The following is a 17,500-nucleotide window of genomic DNA, read 5'->3' on the forward strand; positions in this document are numbered from 1 at the left end:
ATGCATTTTGTGGAGGTCTGAAGACATACAGTGGAATTTTGAAGCATGTGGGGGGGAGGGTGATGTTTGCCTGACAAGATCTTTTTCAGGCTGCTTTTTCAATCTTAAAATATAGGCTAATGTGCGGCCATTTTGAAGATCGGAGGGCCACACTTGTGGCCCTGGAAGCATCAGGTTGCCCATCACAGATTTAAGTACAGCCTCCCAATAAAAGAAGTGATAAAGATCCATATAACTAGGCTAATTCAAACTTATAGTTATATAGAGGTCCAAATTAAGTAGAAAAACTCAATGCATTATTTCTGAAGGCGGCACTACACTCCGGGTCAAAGTACTAAGCTACACGAAGGGTATCAAGTCCATTTATTGTTTTTTTTTAAATTTTTTAATTCTAGACAATATTTTTATTTACACATAGCCTGCATGGCCATATGTAGAATCAGTCATACCTAACAAATAGAATTAGCTTTTATCAGGAGTTAAGTGTCAGCTGGATCTTCCTCTACAGTTGATTTGATACATTTGGTTTTTGTAAAAGCGTTCAATACTATTCCACATGAGAGTCGGGTACATAAGACGGGAGTACTAGGTCTAGGGGGAAGAGAATGTACATGGGTTGAGAACTTTTTGAAGGATAGAAGATAAAGCTTTGTCATAAATGGAATATATTAAGATTGAGCTAAATGTATTAGTTGTATATCACAGGGATCAACATTGGGTCCTGTTGTTTTAATCATTGAATTAATGACCTTAATAGATAATGTGCCCATATTTGGTGGAGACCATAAGCTATGGCAGATAAAATATAATGTAGATAAATGTAGCATTATGCACTTAGGCAGTGGTAATATCTATGCTAATTACACATTAATACAATTGGGGAAAACCGAGATGATAAAAGACTTGGAAATACTAGCTGACAGCTGAGTAGCAGCACAATGCCAGGCAGCAGCTGGAAAGTTGAATAAAATCCTAGGATGCATAAAAAGTAGTATATACAGTATACACATGATACAGACATAGTATGCTGCGGAGGCTTTCCCCTATGATATGGCGATTGGAAATTCACTAATAGTATACAAGGATGTCTTCTTTCTAAAAAGAAATGTATCTGTAGCTATAACTAGTACAGGACAGTATGGGGGTGACCGTCACATAAAATGGGAAGGGTGATATTACCAGTGGTGCCCAGCCACCATGTTATTAAGATGTGGCTCACGCCGGTTGTTTTTTGTTTTTTAGTCCTACAGGAATCCAAATATAGTCCAGTCACTCCCTACATAGCTATTTTCTTTGACGGGAGGAAAAAAAAAGAAATCTTGCTGTGAGGTATTAGTTTCACAAGCTACTTAAAACTAGTTTTTGGTATCCAGATCGTCATTAACCTTCACCTTGTATTTTACTTGCAGTGAACCGTGACTCTCAGATTATACAGACTGGTAGATCAAGGTGACGTGTAGGCGCAGGTGTGTTCAGGTCAGAAAGTCTACATGTGGGTGCAGGGTACTTTTTGTGCAAAAACATTCCTTATTGGACGTCTCTCACATCAATCTATTTTAAAGAATTTCACCTTAACTAGACAATCTCCGTCACATGCTAGTCGTGTCTTGACTGTATTCACTGCTGCATTCCTAAGTTTATCTATAGTGGAAAGTGTTTGCTTTGTACAATTACCCATAAATGCTTTAAGTATAAACATCTTTGTTTCTTAAGTATTGATTACTTTGTGCATCTATCAATACATCCGTCTTTGCTCCCTACATAAAACTACACCAGTGTCAGAAGCAATAAATGACTTGTCTGTTTAAAGGGGGGTTTCCACCTTCATGTAACTTTCATCTAACCCTCTGTAATGTTTACTAAATACTAAATACATTGATTAATTTGTATTGTTCCTCCTTGGATACAGCACAGATCAGACATCTTTCCTGCATTGGATTAAACTGCATTTACAGAGCAGTTTTGTTATATTGTTATATTAAAAAAAAGGGCATAAAAAAATGAATAAAGTTGCCCAGATGGTGTAAAAGGCTTGGCAAAAACTAGAGAAGAGAGAGAGCGAGGAAGCAGAGAGAGAGGCGAGAGCGATGGGGGGGAGAGAGTAGAGAGCGAGGAAGGGAGGGAGAGAGAGAGTAGAGAGCGAGGAAGGGAGGGAGAGAGAGAGTAGAGAGCGAGGAAGGGAGGGAGAGAGAGAGTAGAGAGCGAGGAAGGGAGGGAGAGAGAGAGTAGAGAGCGAGGAAGGGAGGGAGAGAGAGAGGAGAGAGCGAGGGAGGGAGGGAGAGAGAGAGGAGAGCAGGGGGGAGAGAGAGAGAGAGGAGAGAGCAAGGGGGGAGAGAGAGAAGAGAGAGAAGAGAGAGAGGAGGGAGCAGCGGGGGGGGGGGAGAGAGAGAGGAGGGAGAGAGAGAGGAGGGAGAGAGAGAGGAGGGAGAGAGAGAGAGGAGGGAGAGAGAGAGAGGAGGGAGAGAGAGAGGAGGGAGAGAGAGAGGAGGGAGAGAGAGAGGAGGGAGAGAGAGAGGAGGGAGGAGCGTGGGGGAGAGAGAGAGGAGGGAGCAGCGGGGGGGAGAGAGAGAGAGAGAGGAGGGAGCAGCGGGGGGGAGAGAGAGAGAGAGGAGGGAGCAGCGGGGGGGAGAGAGGGGAGAGCAGGAGGGGGGAGAGAGAGGGGAGAGCAGGAGGGGGGAGAGAGAGGGAGAGCAGGGGGGGGAGAGAGAGGGGAGAGCAGGGGGGGAGAGAGAGGGGAGAGCAGGGGGGGAGAGAGAGGGGAGAGCAGGGGGGGAGAGAGAGAGGGGAGAGAGAAGAGAGCGAGGGGGAGAGAGAAGAGAAAGAAGAGAGGAGAGAGCAGGGGGAGAGTGAGAGAGAGAGGAGAGAGCAGGGGGAGAGAGAGAGAGAGAGAGAGAGGAGAGAGCAGGGGGAGAGAGAGAGAGAGAGGAGAGAGCAGGGGGAGAGAGAGAGAGAGAGAGAGAGAGAGGAGAGAGCAGGGGGAGAGAGAGAGAGAGAGAGGAGAGAGCAGGGAGAGAGAGAGAGAGAGAGAGAGAGAGAGAGAGAGAGAGAAGAGAGCAGGGGGAGAGAGAGAGAGAGAGAGGAGAGAGCAGGGAGAGAGAGAGAGAGAGAGAGAGAGAGAGAGAGAGAGAGCAGGGGGAGAGAGAGAGAGAGAGAGAGAGAGAGAGAGAGGAGAGAGCAGGGGGAGAGAGAGAGAGAGAGAGGAGAGAGCAGGGGGAGAGAGAGAGAGAGAGAGGAGAGAGCAGGGGGGGAGAGAGAGAGAGAGAGAGAGAGGAGAAAGATGGTTAATACAAGTTGTGGAGAACATCTATTAACCACTGACTGAAAGTTGCCTGAAGGTGCTGGACACACTGTTGCTCCCAGTTTTTTATTTGCATGTGAAGAAAGTACAGAAGACAGATCAGAAATATAAATCATTTAAAAAAATGACTCATACAATGTTAAAAGTTGTAATTTAACCGCAGCTTTCTTATCAGATGTAAATCTACGCACAAAGTATAATTGAGTCAATCAGATTATCTATTCTCCTTCTAACAGAAATGGGCATTTTGTTTCAATTAACTTCCAGCTGCAAGTTCACCACTGGGGAGGAAGTAGGAATTACGCACCCACTACGCACATGTAAAGAGATACTTTCATTGTAGAAAAATGAAATTTGGTCTTACATCTGTGTGCCTCCTCCTCGTTTTCTTCTTCGCTATCTTCAGCCCTGCGGCTTTCTTCTCTCTACAGAACGTGATATGAATAAAAAGAGGAATCATTCATTATACGAGGATATGCAAGATGACACATATTAAAAAGGCATAAACCAATATCTTGGTATCAAAAAGAGGTTTGCGGTCAGAAATATGTGACAATATACCCTCTACTTTATTAGATTAGAAAGCACTCTATCATTCTATCCCATACATAGAAACAGGACAAAGGTGTGGACCCATCATTCTATCCCATACATAGAAACAGGACAAAGGTGTGGACCCATCATTCCATCCCATACATAGAAACAGGACAGAGGTGTGAGGCCATCATTCCATACCATACATAGAAACAGGACAGAGGTGTGAGGCCATCATTCCATCCCATACATAGAAACAGGACAGAGGTGTGAGGCCATCATTCCATCCCATACATAGAAACAGGGCAGAGGTGTGAGGCCATCATCCATCCCATACATAGAAACAGAACAGAGGTGTGAGGCCATCATTCCATACCATACATAGAAACAGGACAGAGGTGTGAGGCCATCATCCATCCCATACATAGAAACAGGACAGAGGTGTGAGGCCATCATTCCATTCCATACATAAAAACAGGACAGAGTTGTGAGGCCATCATTCCATACCATACATAGAAACAGGACAGAGGTGTGAGGCCATCATTCCATACCATACATAGAAACAGGACAGAGGTGTGAGGCCATCATTCCATACCATACATAGAAACAGGACAGAGGTGTGAGGCCATCATTCCATACCATACATAGAAACAGGACAGAGGTGTGAGGCCATCATTCCATACCATACATAGAAACAGGACAGAGTTGTGAGGCCATCATTCCATCCCATACATAGAAACAGGACAGAGGTGTGAGGCCATCATTCCATCCCATACATAGAAACAGGACAGAGTTGTGAGGCCATCATTCCATCCCATACATAGAAACAGGACAGAGGTGTGAGGCCATCATTCCATACCATACATAGAAACAGGACAGAGGTGTGAGGCCATCATTCCATACCATACATAGAAACAGGACAGAGGTGTGAGGCCATCATTCCATACCATACATAGAAACAGGACAGAGTTGTGAGGCCATCATTCCATCCCATACATAGAAACAGGACAGAGGTGTGAGGCCATCATTCCATCCCATACATAGAAACAGGACAGAGTTGTGAGGCCATCATTCCATCCCATACATAAAAACAGGACAGAGGTGTGAGGTCATCATTCCATCCCATACATAGAAACAGGACAGAGGTGTGAGGCCATCATCCATCCCATACATAGAAACAGGACAGAGGTGTGAGGTCATCATTCCATCCCATACATAGAAACAGGACAGATGTGTGAGGCTATCATCCATCCCATACATAGAAACAGGAAAGAGGTGTGAGGCCATCATTCCATCCCATACATAGAAACAGCGCAGAGGTGTGAGGCCATCATCCATCCCATACATAGAAATAGGACAGAGGTGTGAGGTCATCATTCCATCCCATACATAGAAACAGGGCAGAGGTGTGAGGCCATCATCCATCCCATACATAGAAACAGAACAGAGGTGTGGGGCCATCATTCCATCCCATACATAGAAACAGGACAGAGGTGTGGGGCCATCATTCCATCCCATACATAGAAACAGGGCAGAGGTGTGAGGCCATCATCCATCCCATACATAGAAACAGAACAGAGGTGTGGGGCCATCATTCCATACCATACATAGAAACAGGGCAGAGGTGTGAGGCCATCATCCATCCCATACATAGAAACAGGGCAGAGGTGTGAGGTCATCATTCCATCCCATACATAGAAACAGGGCAGAGGTGTGAGGCCATCATTCCATCCCATACATAAAAACCTGGTCAGAACTGTGCAGAGACGTCATTCCATCCTGTACATAGAAATACAACTGTAGGGCAGATCTTTATGTACAGGTTGGAATGACAGCTCTGCATCTTTATCCTGCTTTTATGTACAGGATGGAATGATGGTTTTTCATCTCCGTCCTGTTATTATGTAAAGGATGGAATGAGGACTCTTGTGTTTCCACATCTGCAACACAAAGGCAGATTGTGATCATCTACATGGCTCTACCAATAATTCCCAGATGCAGGACTCTTCCTGTAATGTTTAGTTTTCTTTGACAGGGAACGGTCTGCTTACTGGCATTCATAGTAGGAGTGCTTTCCCTTCCCTGAAAGATCTATGAGGTCCCCTATAGGCCAATCTAAGAACTGCAAATGGATATTTTTCACACAAAACAATATTTACAAGTCTTAATAATCTACTATGTTCATGTTATTAATGGAAGATCACTTACGCTCCTGAATGTGATTGGCTTTCAAGCACCTGGGCAAGAAAGAGCAATTTATAAACAGGCTTCTAAGACAGCCTAAAAGAACATGCACTCATGTGTATCTCATGTAAAAATTGTTTGGGATCCGTGATCGAAAATATTTTTCTGTAGATATCTGGTTAAGTATATGGTCACTGCTCAGAGAAACATTTATGTAACCTGGTGCAGAAGTAGAAGAGGTGGTGTAACCCATAGCAACTGCTTTTTAAACTGTTATTTAACGCAAAACGTTATTTAACGCAAAGTGTTTAGGAAATTAAAGGAAATGTCCGATTGGCTGCTATAGGGTACAAAACTTTTCTTCAGTTTCAAAAAATTCACCTTCTCTGCAAACATGTTGATTCAAGTAACATTTAACCATAATATTTATTTTTGCAACATCATTATTTAGAAGCTCCATGTATAAATCTTTGGGCTTGCCCACACACGGGCATTGAACAACACCTGTTAATAGTACCGTATATACAAAAAGTTGTACTTTGTCCTCACTTTAATAAAGCAATAAAAGTGTGTTTGAAAAGCTTCCCTGCAGAATTATGTACTATGTACTTAATAAGTGCTGCCATAGAAACGATATTGTACAGAGCGTTAAATATTGATGTAAAGTACAGTGACTGCTTGTCAGGATGTCTGTATGTACAGATCCGTTCACTTACATTATTGTGTGGACTATCAGCCTCAAAGTCACATGCAAATGGTCCCAATTTACGCAAAAGGGTATGGATTTATGGGCTGACATAGCAGTGTTTGGGGCACATTTATCATTATTCGGCAAAAGTGAGAAATAGTTATCAATCCTTATCGCAAGGATAAGGATTGAACTATTTCTCACATTTATTAAAAAGGGAACACAAACAGCAGTTCCGAAAAACTGCTGTTTCTGTGATAGAAAAAAAATCACACTTACCTCCATCTTCGGATGCGCTGTCTCGGGATCTCCTCTTCTTCCTTCAATTGCGCATGTGCAGTGCACATGCGCACAAAGTCCCCACTCTGTCTCTGCAACTATCGTTGCAGAGAGAGAGCGCTGAGTGACAGGGAGGGATCATGTGATCCCTCCACACATGCGCTGTCCAGCTCTGCTCTCCGGAGCAGAGCTGACAGCAGTGGATGTCTTCAATTCGGACGATGTACGCCAGCTTCAGCTGGTACATTATCAAGACAAGTTCCCGAAAAAAAACATTTTTCGGGACTTGTTAGATTGCGGCCAGGAGCAGTCACCATTCTGTTGAATGGTGACTGCTCGCAAAAACGATCAGGAGTGCAAAGCAGCAGATATCCATGATATCTGCTGCGATGCACCTTTAATAAATTTGCGGAGGGCACATCGGGACTTTAATTCCACGGTAAGTGCACAATAGTGCACTACCGTGATTTGTTAAATATGCCCCTTTGTGAGTTACAGGCATGTGCGGTGTCCTATGTGAGGAGATGGGTGGACTTCGACATTAGGTATCATTTTGCAGGACAAGGTTATTTAAATTAGATAAAAGGGTGGACAGGGCACAATTAGGGGTGGGGGTGTTCCCCTGCTGTGTGGGAGGGCACAGTTTTTATCTCTGTGCCCTTCAACAAAGAATAATGTAATATATGATGTAACATTTTCATCGCTTCCTCCATGTGCATTTTCCAGTTCATCTACAAACCCGCAAAGCTAAACGCAAACTCATGTTACGGTACTGTCTCAAAAGACCGTGGGCGTGTACTTTAAACTGCGCTTGATGGACAAGTACATGCAAGAAGGAAATAAAGAAGGACTGCGTATTGGTGCTTTTTGCATTTCATAAGCAATCATTAATTGGCACAATCAAACAAGTCTGCGTCTTTGTCTGTGTGTGTGTGTCTGTCTGTGTGTTAAGGAATTTAGATTGTAAGCCCCAATGAGGCAGGGACTGATGTAAGTGAGTTCTCTGTACAGCGCTGCGGAATTAGTGACGCTATATAATAAATGGTGATGATGATGAAGTATTCCACCTGGTCTGATGATAAGCAGCCACTGGGGGGCACTGTTCCACTGGAAAAATGGGTTATTTCAAAGAAGCAGTATGACAGCTGTCACTCCTGTCTATAAATGCCAGCACACAGAAGGCTCTTTCTGCAGCAGCCTACATATTGAATATTTAGAGACACATAAAGGTATAACAGGCTATATTTTGCCTTTAAACTGCTCTGCTGTAACGATTTCAGGGTGACAGACCGAATCTCCAGAACGTTGTCTTGACAGAACGATTCACTCTCCCTCTTATTTGCTTTAGCAGCTGGGCGTACCAGGGAATTTGCTTGTGGTCAGGATCTAAACACACCCTATGCATCAGTATGAGCAGGAAGTGGGAGAGAATGGATGTGTCAGAACACAATCTAATGATGCTGAACTTGGCAGGGATATCAAAATAATTACGGGCTTCCAAAAACAATATGTGGTGTATTAGAGACATCACCCCTGGCAGGAGTGAATTCACTTCGTTCTGTCCACTCCCATCAGGGAAAACACAGCAGTGACCCCAAATTCTCCGTCTGATAGCGATCAGTCTCATCAACCGGTCTGGTTAACTCAGGACAGCCACAGACCAGCTAAATTCTGCAGCACCTTGGTTGTCTGATGGAAGCCAAAATCAGTGTGTTACATGTGTCTTTAGAATGAAATTGCGGCCCTAAAGGAGATGGAGGTAACACATGGCGAGAGGGGCAGACACCCAGGACGCAAGTATGAAATGAGGCGCTGAGAGTGAATATTTAACGCTAACTTGGTTACAATTGAGGGGGCATGTCATTTCCTTCTTGCCCTAGGTGCCAACATTTATAGTTACAGCTCTGGTTCTCCAACTCTTGACGCTCGGTTAACCATACCTCCCAACTGCCCTGAATTCAGCAGGGCAGTCCCTATTTTAGGGCTCTATCCCACGTGGACATGCACCCGCCACATCATGATCATGCCCCCTGTGTGATGTGACCAAACGCAGGATTTGTAGAAGGGGGTTTCCACACCACGCCACCAGTGGGCGTGACCAGCATGCAAGGGGGCGTGGCTATAATTTTAGACAGTGCTTGGCTGCTCTCCAACTCTTCCTATCCCCATAATATACATGGGTAATGCTGAATGCACTACTGTTAGGTGCACGCAGCTCTCCCTTTCCAAGCAGAGCTGTGTGAAGCGGGGGCAGAGTCCAGTCACCTCAATTTTACAATGTCCCAGGCTTGGAGGGGGTTTCCAGGCACTAAAAAAAAAACCCTCCTCGGTTTGCCTATGCCCCTCCCCCTGTTCCGCTGCCAGGGACAGACATGTTGGGGGGTACGGTTAACAATTGTCCAGGCCCCGCCTATAAACACACCCATTCCAGGTAGCCAACAGACCCCACCCATTTTGACAGCCATTAAAGCGGTTACAGCCTGCACCCATGTCAATAAATAGGTGTGTAAATTATTGGACTGCCAACCAGTATTCTTGGGCCCAAATCATCGGCCTCTTCTCCACATCCACTGTCCCAGTCCTGACTTGAAGTTCTAACCAGCCCCTGAACCTAATAGAGTAACAACGGAGGAAAGAAATCACAATCTGTCTCCCAGAGACCAGGGATCTCTCCGAAAATCAGATTTATGATTCTGAAGTAAATGATCTGAAAAAAAATGTTCAGAACATTATACATGACTGACCAGGTTTACTATCTGAAATCCACTTGTTGCTAAGTAAGACGGGGTCGTCACCCTTTTATAAATGGTTTCAGGAAGAACACATGCAGAGGGCACATTTTATGTGCGTGCGACACCATCTGTTGTCCCACAAAAGCCGAAAGTTCATGTGGGGAAAATTTGGAATATAAAAAAGTAGAAAAAAAATGTTGGGTTTTTTTTTTTTTTTTTTTTTTTTTAATAGAGGAGTAACGTATAAATTCGATAAAGTGTAGCCACTTAGCAATAGAACATGTAAACATATTTAGGGGGCGATTCAATTCCCCGCGCTTTATTACGGTTAGTATGGTAATTTCAACGATGAGCCGATAGTATAAATCCGTGTTAAAATTACTGTACTAACGGTATTGATGTATTGAACAACGCGGATGTTCTTTAGAACAACGCAGGGAATGGAATCTACCCCTTAACGTCTAAATATATTAACAATTGATAGTAAATTTGTGAGGATTCTCTACGTAACGTGTGGTCGTGAGTTAATAAACAAACTGGATAGTAAATTTGTGTACATGTTTAATTTTGAAATAACACTCACATCTTATCTGATTAGCTGCATTATATAGGTAAGCTGTTGGTGCAGGTTAGAAGTAGTTATGTTGGTGCATTCGCATATATTATTTTTTTTTTACGTGCAGACTATGCAAAAAAAAAAATAATAGTCAGATTTTATTTCATGTTCAGGTTTTACATAGATTTGTCCCAATGTTTTTAAAGTAGTGAGTAAAAAATGTACATAGTTTTTATTTAAATGCTGCATGGACTACAGAAATAAAACATATAAATGACTTCTAATGCAAAAAGGAGGTTTATAGTAACAGAATAATAAACAAACAAAAGTTATTTTTTGGAATATAATAAATTGCAAAGAGAAATCCGACTTGTGTTTTATCCTATGAATTGGGATTGCGAAGTTCACTTGTTTGTAAGTAGAACAGGAGTATCAAATCATTTACCATTTAAAATGGTTTCAGAGAACAAACGTATGAACGTGCATGTATGTATGTGTATGTATATGTGAACGTGTGTATGCAGTGGTCGAAATGGAGATTCAGAAGCGGCGGAATGAAGATTCAGAAGCGGCGGAATGAAGATTCAGAAGTGGCAAAATGGGGATTTAGAAGCGGTGGAATGGAGATTTAGAAGTGGCGGAATGGGGATTTAGAAGCGGCAGCATTAAAAATGTAATGGGATTGTAAGTGAATGTAATTTATTAATCTTGCAATGAAGGCAGTAAGGGAAGTAGCGGTATAACATACCCCCGTATACCCCCTACTTCCACTGCTGTGTGCATGTATACAAGTTTGCGTGTCTTTTATAAGCTAAAAATACTAAGATTACAAAACTGCATGACTTCTTTCTCACACAGAAAATAAGTGAACGCTCCACGGCAATCTCCCTGTCTGTGTTTTCACTCCAACATAAACGGTTCTTGTAAAGCTAAGCCAGTGTAAGGTAGATCATTTTGGACGGTGAAAGCTTTCTTTTCAGAAGTGCCAAGGCTTGCGTTTTACGGGGTACCCATTAAACATGGAAGAGAATATTGCCCAGGAGGTGAACCCACAGCTTTCACTGCACTGAACTGCAGAGCGATAGCTAAATAATGGGCGTCAGGCGGTTTAAATATCAGGGGAAAACAGTACAGATCAGCAGACTGTCTGCACTTGTCTCCGGAGAAACATTACAAGTGCCAACTGGAGGAGGTCACTGGGTGCATCGGAGAGAGAATTCTGACTAGTTAAAAACAGGAAGGTCATTCAGTTTGGGGAGAGGGACAAAGAGCGCTCAGAGGGGAACAGGTACAATATTTTATTGACGAGGATAATAGACCGGTAGCCGACTCAGCAAACAACTTTCCATCCACAATTTCTATTTGCATAGCAAATATCCTCCGATCTATCATTTCTATTTGCATAGCAAATATCTTTCCGTCCGTAATTTATGGCAGCTCTGCTCAATGTAAGATGATCAGATAGGGCGATCGTCCTTTGTGTTAGTCACATTCTGTAAGAGAGGTATGCCAAACTGATGTTACATTATATTCTTATATTGAATTAGATTGGTTTTGCAATCTCAGCCACACCTGACTAGTAGCTGTAATACCGAGGTCTCAGAGTAAGGCTGGATACACACTACAGAAAACGTCTCCCGACGCGATATCGTTAACGATTTTATCGACGACTGAAAGTCCCGATCAGCAGCCGATTCCTGTGTACACATTATACACGTTTTACCGTCAGATCTGTGCTCTTCATCTGTCATAACCATCGGCTGAGCAGATGGTGACTGTGTACACTCCATAAAGATCTATGGACACTGACGGTCCTGAGTGCATACACACTGCAGGATTGGAACAGCATCGTTCCATCGTGTATAGAGATTTTTAGTCCATTTATAAAATCAAACAATACGATATGATTTGCTTTGTAATGATAAGACATGATTGCGGGATGGTACACATTAATGCATTATCGTACCCAACGGTCGTGTATCGTGTGATTGGTATAATAGGGAGGAAAAAACCTGTAGTGTGTACCCACTCTAGGTATTGTTGCTCCGTTAGGGGCAAACGCAGGATTTGTAGAGGGGGGTTTCCACACCACGCTGCCAGTGGGCGTGACCAGCATGCATGGGGGCATGGCTATAATTTTAGACAGTGCTTGGCTGCTCTCCAACTCTTCCTATCCCCATAATATACATGGGCAATGCTGCGTGCACTACTGTTAGGTGCACGCAGCTCTCCCTTTTCAAACAGAGCCGTGTGAAGTGGGAGCAGGGTCCAGCCACCTCAATTATACAGTGCCCCAGGCTTGGAGGGGGGTTTCCAGGTACTAGGAAACCCTCCCTCGGTTTGCCTATGCCCTTATATATTAAGAACTCATTTACACACGTGAAAATGAACACATGCTTTAAAACGCATTTAAGCTAAAAAGGGATGTGTTTTCCCATGAGCTTTCCATACTGTGTTTACCAATACTATCCATTGTACTTCATCATCATCAACATTTACTTATATAGCGCCAGCAAATTCCGTAGCGCTTTCCGCACATTAGCACATAAAATTAGAGCCCCCTGCGTTCTAAAGTTAAAAACGCAACATTAATATTTTACAAAGCGATGGTGGGACGGCACCAATGACTCTTCTGTCTCCTATGTTTAGTGCACTTTTAATGCATCAGTTAATGTGTGAGAATCTCAGTATCAGCGGACAGGTGTTCACCAGCCCTCGGTGCACAGAACGTTGTATCGTGACGGAGATGGTCGGCTCTGATTGTGTTTGTAAAGGTGTGATCTTTACACAGGTGACAGGAGCAGGCATCGTTACTAACAGGATTGTTTATTCATTGATTACAGTCACAAAGTATCCAGGTGGGTGGTCAGCATCCAGCAACACTCAGCAGCCTTATCTGATGAGCGGTTAGAACGCACGGGAATACAAGATAGACAGGTTTAATTAAGTCCGTCAATGGATCGATCACACTTTCTTAAATTATAATAAGCTCCCTTGACACATTAGTTGTGTACACCCATAACTTAAAATCAATATCAATCCAAATTTCATATTGATATTTTTTGCATAGTAGTCCTGAGTACATGGTTCTGAGATATATATATATATAAAAATAATATATATATATATATATATATAAAAATAATATATATATATATAAAAATAATATATATATATATAAAAATAATATATATATATAAATACATATATATATATATATTATATTATATTTTCACCATCCTATACAATATTATGTTTGTTTTCCTGCAAAGGTAACTAAAATATAGCACTTTGCTACTTAAAGAGTTAAATCTAAGCAATACTAGAACCAAAGACAGATAATATCTGACAATGCGTCAATGTATCTTGAGTTACTAGAATGTTTGCATTGATTGTGTTTGTTTTGGTAACAGGACTTACATTTTTTTCTAAAAAAAAATATATATATAAAATACAGTATATATAACATGTTGCATTTAAGTTATATTTTTAATTACCGATTTCATAATTTAAATGAGTTGACGTTGGCAAAGTGAATTGTTAACTATATAGGTTATGTGGTACTAATTAACGGAGTTTTACCCACTGAGGTCAATCTATGGTATAGTTTGAAACTGGTGGGGCTTTAATATGGTACCTAGTGGGACTGGCACGCGGTGCCGTGGCAGGACTGGCACGCGGTGCCGTGGCGGGACTGGAATATGATACCATGATGAGGAGGGGGCTCTGCTGCCCGTCTTGTGACTTAACAAACTTTAAAAAGACTGAACAAAATGTTACAGTTGACGGGAGACAAACATCCGCATCTCATCCAATATGGCTTCCCATGATCCCGCTGCCATGTTTGACTCTCACATGATCGATATAAAAGGTTCCGTAACCCCGAGCAACAAGACACTTGCTATCTTTATCTAAATAACACAGTTACAATCTCATTGGTCGTTAAAGCCCAAAGAACTCTTGTGCAGCAGTTTCCTTACATGTCCCCTTATGACTTGAATTAGTCTGTGGAAGGAAGGCCTCTCTCATGGAACATTACTGCAGAGCTGTCAGACTTTACTGCGTGGCTATACTGCAGCGATGAATGAACTTAAACCTTGGCAGGGAAGTGACTGTGGTTCAATTTTTAAATATGAAGAAGGGAATTGGTGAGAGCCACAACGGTAATTAAACTGGTAGACGGTGTAATTACAGCTCTAGACTAGACTGATCTGTGGTATAAAACATAGCGCGCTCTCAAACCCTTCATACAAGGGAAACAAATGCTGGCCCCTATTTCTCTGTTGTGATCCGTAGAAAGACCTTTAATTTAGACAAAGCCTGGTAAATGAGAACCTACCCCTTGTCATCCATTAACTCCTCTTCATCTTCCTCAACGTCAGAAGCCGGGCTGGTGCGGGGAGGGCATGACCTGGTGGAGACGTTACGGGCCAGAATGGAACCTGTTAGAATAAAATATAAGGAAAGTATAATATTTATGGAACATACAAGAATTCTTAATATAATGCAAATACACCATATATAGGATTATAGAGGGAGAACGGTGTGTGGGGTTCCCCCTGTACAGCTTTCATCACTCCCCCCGGCAGCATGTTGTCTATATGAACAAAGATGGGGTCGGCAGCAGTGCTTAGAGTCTGTAAGGCATCAAACCCATCTAAGCTATTCAAGAACCTAGGACAGGGTGTGAGCAGTGTATGCACAACCTGATGGTATTGGCTGCGGCTCCTGTCCAATCAGGTGGAGCATACACTACACACCTACAGTGCAGAGGAATTATACCAGACCACCTAAACGCGCCGACAGCTTTCTGCTCTCCATGTCGTCAGGGCAGCTTAACTGGCGGTTAGTTAGAGGTAAGAGTCGTGGTCCCAGGAGGAAGTTGAGAGACCCCTACCAAGGAACTACCTAATCATCATCATTTATTTATATAGCGCCACTAGGTCCGCAGCGCTGTACAGAGAACTCACTCACAACAGTCCCTGCCCCATTGGGGCTTACAGACTAAATTCCCTAACATACACACACAGACACACAGAGACAGACAGACTCGGGTCAATTTGTTAGCAGCCAATTAACCTACCAGTATGTTTTTGGAGTGTGGGAGGAAACCGGAGCACCCGGAGGAAACCCACACAAACACGGGGAGAACATACAAACTCCTCACAGATAAGGCCATGGTCGTGAATTGAACTCATGACCCCAGTGCTGTAAGGCAGAAGTGTTAACCACTACACCACCATGCTGCCTAATGGAACTAAACGCAAATAAAAACTTATACTAGAATTGTCTCTTTATGGCTTTAATAAATACCTGATTTACATCAGTTTTACAACCTCGCCCCTTTAAAAAATCTTCCTGTGGGACTCAGTAGCTTCTAGTTAAGCCTATAAACTCAGCCTGGGCTGGCTACGAGCTCCCAAAGTAAACAGTACTGTAATATATACAGAGCGCAAGGAAAATACTAAGAAATACTCTGACATAAGCAACACGAGCTGCCTAAACAAGTCGAGAAGGTCTGCTGATGAGTACAGTGCAGGTAACACAGGCGTTTATTGCTCCAAGTCAGTGACTTGGGAAGGTCTTTTATAGACATATAGCAGGAATCAGAATCATTTGTTTTAGAAAACAGAGATGTAGTAATCTCTGAGGAATGTTAGATTCATCCTATATTACAACATACGAATTCCTGTTTAATGTGTCATTTATGAAGTTGCTAAGTGAGGTAATCACCTTATTATTTCTAATATTTGAGGTAACTTTAATATACAATATAGGGTCTCTGCGACATAAACCCCCATGGTCTCTCTCACCAGTGAGCTTAACGAGAGGACCTCTGTGGTCTACATGAAATACAGATACTCATTGCTACCAACCTCTAGGTGACATTATGGCATTAGCTTCAATGTGCGGGATGATTTTTTTTTTTTTAAATATTACATACTATTATAATGTTTAAGTTTAAATCTGCGGTGGCAATCCTCTGTCTCTCCAACTCTTGTGGAACTGCAAGTTCCAGCATGCTCTAAATACAAGCTGAAGTTTCACAACAGCTGGACAGCCAACAAGATTGCCCAAGTTTATTCTAGATCAGAGGCAGGGCCATAACTAGGGTGAGCGAGAGGGGTGACCGCCCAGAGGGCAACGCTGAAGGGGGGCGCAGTTCGTGAATATTTAAGGTTCATTTGGTTAAAATTAAGGACTAGACGCAGTTTTCCTTCTGGCCCCAGGTGCTAATATTGTAAGTTACAGCTCTGATCAGGGGTTCCCAACACAGGATTGACTTTTTCCCACAAGCCAGTGATCCAATTTTGTAATACAGATGAATAAATAGAAATGTGCTTTAAATCTATCGTAAATGACAGCAAATTGATACTCTTACATTTAAATAACAGACTAATCCCTATTGAGTATCCTGAATTTATTTTAAGACTTTTACCTTGTTGCCCTTATATTACTGCAACACATCAACAGTAGCAACATGAATCTGAGGGTTCCGTACGTAGAACCCATTTGAGTATTAATAGTTTGCTGGCAATGTTATACAATGCTACCTTCACAGCTCACTTTACCATAAGAGCACCTCAAATATTGTTTTGGTTTTTTTTTTTAAAGACTGCAGGAAAATGCTATCCGGTATAAAAAGGTCAAGAGTACAATTCTTATTCAAACCATACAAAACCCAACTCCCCAGATAACTCTAAATTTAGAGCTATACGGCTGCAAGAAACTGTCTGGACGGGAAAGGACAATAAACATATTAAATCTTGATTTGAATTCCCAGCGCAGAGATGGATTTTGAAATACCCTTGAACACCATCCAAACAAATCTCACGATTTACCCTCAAAGTGGAACGGATTTTGCTTGTACAGGTGCCAGTTATTTTTTCCATGAACGTAAACTGTGATACTTTCACAGATAATGTCCAACTAATCCCGCTCAGATCACATGGTCAGACTCAGTACTGTAGTAATTAAAAGGACGGCACTGGAGTCATGGGTTCGATTCCAACCAAGGCCCTATCTGTGTGGTTTCTATGTTCTCCCCATGTTCGCATGGGGCAGGGACTGATGTGAAGGAGTCAATAGTCTCTGTACAGCACTGCGTCATTTTCTAGCGCTATGTAAATGAACCATAATAAATAAATACAAAAAAAATGCTGAAACTAAAGATATTCCTATGCCGGACAGATGCTCTGCTAACGGTATTAACTGGTAAAGGCAAGCCG

General features: G+C 42.5%; 1 protein-coding gene across 6 annotated transcripts in view; it reads right to left on the reverse strand.

Moving 5' to 3' along the window:
• Window positions 1-17,500, reverse strand: part of PLEKHG5 (pleckstrin homology and RhoGEF domain containing G5) — a 244,111-nt gene that overhangs the window by 70,682 nt on the left and 155,929 nt on the right. For 5 of the 6 annotated variants that reach the window (XM_075190134.1, XM_075190132.1, XM_075190131.1 and 2 more), the window contains 2 exons: window positions 14,611-14,713; window positions 3,663-3,723 (listed from right to left, as the gene is read on the reverse strand). In XM_075190134.1, coding sequence (XP_075046235.1) covers window positions 3,663-3,723; window positions 14,611-14,713 — 164 coding nt within the window. Of the gene's footprint in view, window positions 1-3,662; window positions 3,724-14,606; window positions 14,714-17,500 lie in introns of those variants that run through there. The other variant, XM_075190136.1, reaches the window with a different exon arrangement.

The sequence above is a fragment of the Mixophyes fleayi genome, chromosome 11 (genome assembly GCF_038048845.1).
Source record: "Mixophyes fleayi isolate aMixFle1 chromosome 11, aMixFle1.hap1, whole genome shotgun sequence".
Lineage (NCBI taxonomy): Eukaryota > Metazoa > Chordata > Amphibia > Anura > Limnodynastidae > Mixophyes > Mixophyes fleayi.